General features: G+C 40.0%; 2 protein-coding genes across 2 annotated transcripts; both read left to right on the top strand.

Moving 5' to 3' along the window:
- Positions 1–39: 39 nt before the first annotated feature.
- On the top strand, positions 40–5,348 carry fam234a (family with sequence similarity 234 member A). The gene is made up of 12 exons (XM_059324629.1): positions 40–299; positions 1,014–1,315; positions 1,399–1,509; positions 1,628–1,810; positions 2,075–2,199; positions 2,438–2,570; positions 2,815–2,947; positions 3,061–3,204; positions 3,626–3,707; positions 3,816–3,968; positions 4,048–4,150; positions 4,268–5,348. The coding sequence occupies exons 2-12, from the start codon at positions 1,048–1,050 to the stop codon at positions 4,477–4,479; spliced, it is 1,647 nt and encodes a 548-aa protein (XP_059180612.1). The 5' UTR covers positions 40–299; positions 1,014–1,047; the 3' UTR covers positions 4,480–5,348.
- Positions 5,349–7,542: 2,194 nt separating this feature from the next.
- Positions 7,543–9,625, top strand: LOC131959548 (cytochrome c oxidase subunit 6B1). The gene is made up of 4 exons (XM_059324755.1): positions 7,543–7,686; positions 8,417–8,543; positions 8,762–8,862; positions 9,421–9,625. Exons 2-4 carry the CDS (start codon positions 8,438–8,440, stop codon positions 9,472–9,474), a joined length of 261 nt encoding a protein of 86 aa, XP_059180738.1. The 5' UTR covers positions 7,543–7,686; positions 8,417–8,437; the 3' UTR covers positions 9,475–9,625.
- The last annotated feature ends 255 nt before the right edge of the window (positions 9,626–9,880 follow it).

Raw genomic sequence — 9,880 nt, 5'->3', positions numbered from 1 at the left:
GTAGCTCCCCTAACCACAAGATATATTTAGGGTTTGGTTCGAAAAAATAGTGCTATGCTTAGCATCGTAGTGTGGGGGTTTGACATCGCTTGGGTCTAACTTTTTTTAATGAGGGCAGAGACATCAAAGACCGGAAAGACAAACTCAGGGCAAAAAGCTCTGCAGACGGAGGTGGGCTTGGTTGTGATGTGTTTACGGAGCTAAGGTTAACCTGACAGACAAGTCTGCTGCTGTGTGTCAGGCCTAAAACCTGTAGTTAGCCTCACCAGCTGCCACCGAAGACGACAGTGGAGAGTAAAGTAAGAAAAACTTTTGTTTTGAGTCAATGTAAATTCTTCATTGAACTTCAAGTAACTTAGCATGACTTCTGTGATGACATAAGCCCATTTCCTGTCTCTGTAGAGCCTGGCTTTTGTTCAACAAGTTAGCAAACTAACCAAGAGATTAACCGTGAACTTTCCAAACTAAACAGTAATAGCTATCCGACGTTGAACCACTCAGGGAAAACGCCTCTTTTGGCTACTTAGCTAACATATGGTACATATAGAAATGACAGCAAATGAGCTTGCTAATTTGCATAATTTACATACTTTTATGAGTAATAAACCCGTGGCTACACAACAAATAGAGTGTGCTAGCCTGGGTGGTGATGATTTGTCATCATGGGTTTGTTGTTTTTGTGCTGGGAAATCTCTGGAGTCAGTGCTGGCACGTCTGAATAGACTCAGATCCACAAAGGTTGATGCAGCAGAAATAGCTGGACTGATAGACTCTGCTGCCTGCAGTATTTTTTTCATGTACTATATCTGTGAATGTCAGCGAGTATTGTCTGTTATTATAGCTGGTTACTTTCACACATGCAGGTTTGTAGTGTGCTCCTCACTGGGACAGATACAGCAGCAAACTCTATGTCAAGTGTAAATATTTACTGCGTAAATAAACATGTAAGTGTTTGTTTAAGATCTGCATCTTGTTGAGGTTAGGTTTTACACTGTGCTCCTTTCCCTATCCAGGAGCTCTGTGGGAAGGTAATGCATTGAGGCAGCAATGGACACCACAGGCAGTGCCACTGAGGGCGACCCTCTGAAGAGAGGAGAGGATGGGGCAGAGACAGGAACAGCACCATCAGCTGAAGAGCTGAAGAAGAAGAGTTGCCAGGGTTTGGGTTTTGCCAAACTGACTCATTGGCGTACCGCAGTGTTCTTCTTCTCCTTGTTCCTCTGCCTCACCATAGTGTTTGCCTTCTCCTTCATCATTCCCTGTCCTGTCCGACCACAGTATCTCGTTAGCTGGAACAGGACTTTCTCTGAAGCAGGTGTGTGCAATTGTGCATTTTAATGCTTGTTAGCGTTTTATTGTTTGTGGGACTTACTGCTATTCTCTATGTCTCTGCCACAGCGACATATGATTTCTTAGCCATTGAAGATACAAGCAAAGACAAGGTAATGGATGTCCTGTTTGTCCTCAAAGCCACAGAAGGCAGTCAGAACAACTCATGTGCTGGTGCAGGTATAAAGTGTTGCTCCGTTATATTTTTATCATGAGAGAAAGTGCTGGATTGCTCTCTGTATGGTGGTTCTGTATTACATTTGTTCTGTGTAATTCAGACACTCTGTGTGTTTTCCAGGTCTGCCCTCGCTATGTGTGTTCCTATCAGCGGTGGATGGGACAGATGGGGAGACCCTGTGGGAGCGTCCACTGGCTGCAGAGTTCCACTGGGCCCAGTGTGGTCTGGATGATGATTCAGGCAGAGCCTGGGACTGTCTGCTGTCCCATTCTGACCAACTCACAGCTGTTGACAAATACACTGGTTAGTAAATCTGTCTCTGGTTTATGTATATTATAAATTACACCACATTTTCATAAGCTTTACTTAAAGAGCTTTTAAGGAGCTATGCAATCATAGCATTAAAAACAACACTGAACACGAGAGTGGATTTGTCACTTCTTATTTTTGTAATTTATTCATTATTCTTTAGATAGACATACAAATATTTAAGTCCCAATGTGTAAAAACTTTTTGCAATTATAGCACTTTAAAATTGTTCTGATGTCGTGTCGTGTGTGTGTACAGGTAAAGTCAGCTGGCAGCAGCCTCAGCCCACTGGTCTGCGCAGCACTGTGCCGGTTCTCAGTGTCCCAGATCTGGATGGGGATGGGGCCCACGATGTAGCTCTGGTGGCATCTGACAACACACAGGTAAACATCAGCGATGACATTTAATACTGCTGCATTTATTTTATTGTTTTGCTTTTTTCTTACAGTGTCAGGATTGAGTCATGTTGTGTTTTTTTATTTTTTCTATGATAATCATCTGCTGTTACAGGACTCAAATATGTAAATATTAACCACTGGCAGTGAAATCATCTGATAATATTTCAGCTAAAAAAAACAAACCCATTCAATCCCATTTGAAAGTCTGTCATTGCATCTGCAGACGCAGCTGGTGTTCCTCTCAGGGAAGACAGGGAGCCAGATTGGTGCTACGGTGGTTCTTGACTCCACAGAGACAGCCAATCATCTGCTCCATCGCAGTAGCAAAGGCTCTCACTATGTACTGCTACAAAAAGGTTTGTATCTGAAATCCGCTTCGATATTCACAATATTCTGGTGTCCATCTGTCCATCAGTCAGACCAGCCAAGAGCAGAAGTAGTTTTATGTAATACGTTTCTAATTTTCTTTTTTTTCTTAATTCTCTGGTTTTGTTTTTTTGGTGTTGATACCATGAGAAGGAAAAGTAAACTTGCGATAAAACTGTACATATGTATATGTATTCTACACTTCTACACTGAGTAATGTTGTGCACATTACAGACACTGGCTTGTATGGATTGGCACTGTGGAGGATTGCTGCCAAGGCTAAAGCAGGAATGGAGGCAGGCCTCAAGAAAGATAAAAACTGGGAGGAAAATGCCAGTGAACCATCTGGACTTGTTCCCATCTATGAGTGAGCAGTAGAGCACATTCACCTTTAGATTTTCATTTCAATATCATAGATTTCACTTAGGAGCTTGTCGTCATCTGGGCTTTAACCAGACTCTTTTGCTTTCATCTTCCTAGATCTGATTCAGTGAAACAAGTGCTAAGAACAGGAGAAATAGATGGCTCACCCAACCTGCTGCTGGTGACTGGGAAGGAGGTGGCATTAATCGATGGAAAACATTTGAAGCTACTGTGGATATTCAATACCAGCTCCATCCTCAGGTGACACACAATTAAAACATTTTTTTAAAAATTTGCATGTAATCTTGCATAGCCAGAACTGTCTCCACAGCGATGTCGGAACAGGGGGAAAAGGTCTGGCTGCACCTAATGTCATTCTGGTTTGAGTGTTGGTATTTCTTTAAAGCAATTAAAATGGTCTTGAGTGTTGTTAAGCCCTGCATGCGGCTATGTGATTGGTCAATACAGTTCAGCCTATTAAACCAGAACATATGATTGTAGAATCTGTAGGCGGAGATAAGAGATGGTGAAGTAATCAATGAGTTGTTTTTAACGATCAACAACCCTATAGATACATTCTGGGCCTTTTTTTAGGAGGGCACTTTAAATATCAAAGTATACTTTCATTGTAACAGGCTGGTTGATTAAAATAAGTCTTCTCCTCTGTGTTCACTTCATTCAGTGAGCCCTCCTTTGGCCACTTTAACAAAGACGATATACTTGATGTTGTGGTCGAGGAGGATATTGGCAACCACACAAAGCGGGTAAGTCCACTGTGATACTGGAATTTAATTTCCTGTGTCCAGCTGCTCTCATATGTGGACAGATTTGACTCATACTTTCTCTGTACCGCTGTCTGTCTGGTTTTAAAGGTAATAATTCTTGATGGGAAGTCCGGCGGTGTGTTGTGGGAAGTCAGTCTTCTGGCCAGTCCCAACTCACCGAGACCCGCCTCAATACACACCACCAACTACTTCTCTGTCTTTGTGTTTTGGGGCATGATGCCCTCAGAGACCAACGTGTCTGTAAGTACACAGCCTTTATAATGACATGTTAACAGATTACCCACACAAATGCTAATCTTATTTACATTTTTTCTTCCAGGAACCATTAATGAGTAACCGACACTCATACTTGCTCCACCCTCTCTATTCTAAAGTCCTCCTTGAGTCAACCAGTTTCATGGAACACATTATCACATTTAAAGGTGCTCAAGCAAAGATACACAATCATTTAAGTACAACAACATTGTGATTCAGTGATCGGAGGGATGGGGAAGCAAGATTCAGCTCTTTATGTGACTGTTTTTGTGTTTTTATTGTAGCCACGCTGCTGGAGCGCGGACGCCACGCTGCCTACATCATGCTGACAGGTCCTCGGACAGAGGGAGCTGAAGGCACTGTGGTCCTCAGCAAGCGAAAGCTGAAGCAAGACGTCCCTGACAGCAATGTACTCCGTATCGGGACCGACGCGAGTTCAGAGTCCAATGAGGACATAAAAGAGGCCTTCAATCGTCTCCGCTTCAGCGATTGGTGAAAGGACCAACATAGCTGACTGTATGGTGGCTTGAAAACCAAAGTGTGCACACTCGCTATGACTTTCCAACTGCTGACAACCAAAAAAAATTCCTTTGTGTTTAGAGACTTGACTTGATTTGACAGGGCTCTTCCATTAAACTGGGCATTATGTTTTCAGACTTGACTGCATACATACTATCATGAGTTTGATCTTACATAGCGTCTAAAGAACGACTGTTCCCTGACAATCACTCAGCATTTCTGCTCTTGCTGTACTGTTTCTAGCACTTTTATGCATCAATGCAATGCCGTTTTTTTTAATGCAGAGGCTGGAATATTATTTGAACCTATGCAACTTTATGTCATACAGGTCTTTAAAAATAGCATGCCACCACAGGTGGTTGTTCCTTTTGTATTTCAACTTTTAGTGGCCTGAAAGGAATAGTTGCACAATGACAGGACTTTTCTTTTAGTACTTTTTCTAAAACTTGTACAGTAAAACAGACAGATGTACATTGAAACTTGAAATATGACAAAAAAAACAAACCCTGCCAACCTTATGGTATACACTGTGGTTACTTTTTTTTATTTTTACGTATGCTGTTCGCTGAAGAGAGGCAGTTTTTGTAGTCAGTGGTACTGGTGTCGGTAATCAAAACGCGTGTACTTACTTAATCCAAGATGCTGTAACTAATTATCTTTAGTGCACACGGACTAAACCGTTGAGGTTTTCCATAATATTGAGTTACTGCTGTGGGTTTGTGGCTCCTTTGAAGTGGCTGTTTTTGCTGTACATTAATGTGTTGAACCTGTGGGCTTTTTATTGGAGCTGGCTTTTCTTTCTGACTTTGTGTTTGAATTGAGCAATATTAAACAATTTTAAACATATTTTGTGTTATTTTAAAGTTGTCTCATAATAGGAGTGAACCGCTGCCTCAGTTGGTTTGTGTTATTGTGACAGTTTGGTGTTTTGAAGGGTTCAGATTCACCAAAGTCACACGATAAAAACAAACTAACCAATCAAAGCAGCAATAGACAGCAAATCCTGTGTTTTGCAAAGTAAAATTACTGTTTTTGTCTGGTGGCTTTGAAGAGAGCATAACAGCTTTATTACCTCATCAGAAAGGGCTTTCTGGTGTCAAGGAAAATTAAATATTCTAGATTTTTTAGGTGGCTAAAATACATTTTGCTTCTACAGTCTATGGTCCACAGCAGCACATTTCTTCTCTTCTGTGACAGTACTCCTACCTGCTTCTCCAAAACCAAGGAAAAGTACTTCATACAACCGCACTTAAATTACGCTTTGATGGGAGTTTGAGGTCACAAATCTCAGTCCACCAATGACAATGATAAAGGTGTAACAAAGATAACAGGAGACTCAGGGCCAATTGATTTCCAAAATAACTCCAATATACACTGCCCGGCCACTTCATTAGGTACACCAGTACAATGTTACACAATCTAATCCAACAGCGCTGCCATGAATTCTACTTTTACAAAGAAAATAGTTATTCAGGTTACGTTGACACTGTCGGAAAGGAATAATTCTACTTTTTGTTTATTATTGAGGTCACAGTGGATGGTGGTGGTGTACTAGAGGGAATTATATTAACAGGTGTTTCTAATATTCTGACACTTCTTGTATGTAAAGTGGGTGGCCAAAATATTAGAAACACCTCTTAATATGAAGCACTCCAGTTCAACAATACTGCACACTACATAATAAAGATATAGTTGAATTAATAACTCCCTGACAATGCCAATTAAAAACTGAACATTATTATTATTATTATTGTAAAGGCAGAATTTATGTATGGAGATGTTTTATTGGATCACATTATATAATTAGTAGACCCAATAAAGTGAACGGTCAGTGTACATATAAAACACAATCAACTTCATACAGTCATGGAAAAAATATTAGACCACCCTTGTTTTCTTCAATTTATTGTTAATTTTAATGCCTGGTGCAAGTAAAGGTACATTTTTTTTTTTATAATAACCAAAATCATTATCAAGAAAACCATGGAAAATGTCTAGATATCAGCTCTTAAATTAAACTCTTATGACCTATTTTTGTTGTTATCATTATATTTGTCCAAACAAATGTACCTACTTTTACCAGGCATTAAAATGAACAAGAAATTGAAGAAAAGGGTGGTCTAATATTTTTTTCCATGACTGTATTTGCTGAAAACAAAATAACTTGTGCACTAATCTAAGATATGAAGATTACCCGTTGGTGCCATCAAGTGTTGTAGTGTATACTCTGCATGCATTGTATCAGAGTACAGCAGCCATGCGCAATAACGCGCAGACGCACAGTCGGCTGGCTGGCGTGCGGTCCATGGATGTATGACCATCCGGCACGTATCACAGGGGTTGTACTGTACAGCCTACCCCGTAAATAATTGCCGCGCGCCCTTTTTCACAACTATGACGCACAACTGCTGACAGGCTCGTGCTTTCCTGAATTAATTTGGTAAACGGAAACTCGCTCCTTACAGGGAAGTAACTGGATCTGGACACACTTATGTGGGGCACCTGGCATTTTTGGGGCGGAAAGGCGCACAAACAGCACGCTGATCGGGGATTTTAAGTCCCTGCTGTCAGACACAAACACATAATAAACGAGCAGCAGCGACACTGATACGGACAATCAGTGTATCTTTCTGTAATACATTTTGATTGGAGTCATAAACAGTATCGCTGCTGCCCTCCATGTGACCTGACATTTGTAATTCCTAGACAGAGTTCCTGGTTTGGACAAACTGAGCATTTATCAGCCGCTTACATGTTATTTATAACTAAATAAAGATATGTAAAGTACAGGAGCACAGACTACCTTTCCCAAAACAACTCCAAAGAAATCACCTTAAAACATCAATGATTAACTGAATACTTCCGCTTTGAGAAAGCAGTGTTATAAACATGAAATGGAGCATTTTAAAACGACACCTCGCTGCTCCGGTGGTGTCAGCCGGACTCACATTTACCCGCACATCATTTAAAGCAGAAATCAGCTGTGGTATGAGCCGTGTGCAGCTGCCAGTTTCAATTTACAAGGTGACCGGGGTCCGCCATACCGTTATCATAGGACTGCACGACTGCAACATCCTTGGCGCGGGCGTGTGCGCGCGCGCAGCGCACTCTTATCAGTGGACCGAGATACTTTCTCCACTGGTATAAAAGTCACTCTGAGCTCCAGCCGGCAACTGCTGCGAAGGTAACGTCTACCTGCATGTCTTTATTTTTTTATAAAATATATTTATTATCCCTTAAGACACGTGTTTTTTATCGGCTGCGTATCTATTAAGAGTGATTTCCTTATTTTGAGCTGCGGTTGTATCATAGACTATAAAAAAAGGGAAGTTCAAGTTTTTACCCATTTTCATAAGTAGCCTATGCTGTCATTTAATTTTTAATAGCTTGGTGAAATTCATTAAGATTTTTATTAGACTGTATGAAAAAAGAAACAGAAAGTGTGTCATGAGAGGAGGAAATGCTTTTAAAGCCTGGTGAACGGGGTTATCGATAAGCGATCAATGTCTTTCTTATCTTATCATTATAGGCTGTTTTATTAATATTATGATTATAATTATTATCCTTAGACGCATCTAGCCTTTGACCAGGTTAAACTGTAGGTTGTCTGTGTGAAAGGAGTATTTGAGATGAAAATACATTTCTAGAAACATCCTTTACGAACCGCATGCGTCACCCCTAAATCTCCCCAAAATAATCCTCTGCAGTCTGCAGTCTGTATAGCTTCCATTACAACCCAAAACATTTATAAAAACTCAGTCTGTACTCTCTACAGGTTGTCTGCACACCAGTGCAACAGCTATAGGTGCATGTATGCTGTAGGAGTATTTATGTGGGCTACCTGTCTTTATATATTGCAAATGAGCTTTTGCTTAGTCATTAGGTGACAGAAAAGTGTGTGTTTTTTTTGACAGGATACAGAAACAGACGTGAAAATGGCTGAGGACATTGAGACCAAAATAAAGAATTATCGCACCGCTCCCTTTGATGCCAGATTCCCAAACTCGAACCAGACCAGGAACTGCTGGTCTAACTACCTGGGTAAGGCTGCATGTCAAGGTCAAAGCAGGCAAAAATAAAACCACAAAGACATGCTGTAAAATATGAAAGTGTAATAAAATGCATTTCTACACCTTTTATTTGTAAGTCATTTATTACAGCTAATGTCGTTAAATGTATGTACCTCTGGACTGGGATAATCCAGTTTGGGATTTGGGCTTTTTTTATATTCATTGTTGTTTTTGTTTCTCTATGAATAGACTACTACCGCTGCCAGAAAGCTCTGGAAGCTAAAGGGGTGGACGTTCTCCCCTGTGACTGGTACAAGAGGGTCTTCACATCAATCTGTCCCTTATCCTGGGTAAATACTTTATTTTTTGCATTTACTTTTTCTTTCAGTGAGAGAAAACACAGGCAGGGCATCTTGAATGGTGATGGCATAATATGCTCTCCCTTATGTGGGCCTGAGTTTAGCAGGGGTCAAACAACTTTATCGTTCCTCACATTCCTGCATGTCTCTGCTCTGTTCTGAGAACCAAAACAACATGAAGAGTTTCAGTCCAAAATTAGAGATTTGAGATTTCCCCTTAAAATAATTCTCAGCCCAATAAAACTGTGGGAGGTCCAAGCTATTTTGAGTCCTTTTTGAAGCCAAATCCTAAGAATACGGTCTTTAATGAGACATTTAAAAAAAAAATTGACATCAGATATCATTACCTTTTAGTAAGTTGACAATTTATATTCCCCACACATTAAAGGGCATCAAATCAAAAATACAACTCAGGATTGACTCTTTCTCATGATACAAACAAAAATGATGTCATATTCTGTACTGTACTGTACTGTACTGTTGTGAATTCTGAAAAACACCATTTACGTCTCAAAATAAGTTTCCTTCTGAATTTTTTTCTACCTTTAGGTGCAGAAATGGGATGACCAAAGAGAAGATGGGACATTCCCTGGAAAAATCTAACACTGCCACTTCAAAGCCTGTAATTCACTGCAAGGATGTAATCTTCTCAGCTACATGTTTGTAGAAGAAACCACTGATATAACTGAATGATCATTCCATACCTGTACTATGAAATGTAAAACAGATTCTGCATTAAAGTATCTCAGGATATATATATATATATATTTATGTAGCTCACTTGTCCTCTGTTTTTTTAATTATTGTGAGGTGATTTTGCTAATACCAATGTCATTATTGATTCTTCTTGATCTGCCGACTCCTGATGAATTTGTTGGGGCACCAATGAAAATTTGTCTTTTTTTTTTTTTAGATTTTCTTAGTCAAAGAAAATTGTGATATTTACCAGCACCTCTTTCCTGAAATTAGAGGTGAATCAATAGAAACATGCGATTCAAAAAGATCAGAC

The sequence above is a fragment of the Centropristis striata genome, chromosome 21 (genome assembly GCF_030273125.1).
Source record: "Centropristis striata isolate RG_2023a ecotype Rhode Island chromosome 21, C.striata_1.0, whole genome shotgun sequence".
Classification (NCBI taxonomy): domain Eukaryota; kingdom Metazoa; phylum Chordata; class Actinopteri; order Perciformes; family Serranidae; genus Centropristis; species Centropristis striata.
Note: the sequence above shows the minus strand (reverse complement) of the source record. Positions and strands in the feature narration are given on the sequence as shown.

What these genes read in the sequence shown, in the direction of transcription:
- fam234a (XM_059324629.1), top strand. Translation starts at nt 1,048, where the DNA reads ATGGACACCACAGGCAGTGCCACTGAGGGCGACCCTCTGAAGAGAGGA. An exon ending in TGGCATCTGACAACACACAG is followed by an intron (nt 2,200 to 2,437) that starts GTAAACATCAGC and finishes TTGCATCTGCAG; the next exon opens with ACGCAGCTGGTGTTCCTCTC. An exon ending in GGACTTGTTCCCATCTATGA is followed by an intron (nt 2,948 to 3,060) that starts GTGAGCAGTAGA and finishes TCATCTTCCTAG; the next exon opens with ATCTGATTCAGTGAAACAAG.
- LOC131959548 (XM_059324755.1), top strand. Translation starts at nt 8,438, where the DNA reads ATGGCTGAGGACATTGAGACCAAAATAAAGAATTATCGCACCGCTCCC. An exon ending in CTGCTGGTCTAACTACCTGG is followed by an intron (nt 8,544 to 8,761) that starts GTAAGGCTGCAT and finishes CTCTATGAATAG; the next exon opens with ACTACTACCGCTGCCAGAAA. An exon ending in CAATCTGTCCCTTATCCTGG is followed by an intron (nt 8,863 to 9,420) that starts GTAAATACTTTA and finishes TTCTACCTTTAG; the next exon opens with GTGCAGAAATGGGATGACCA.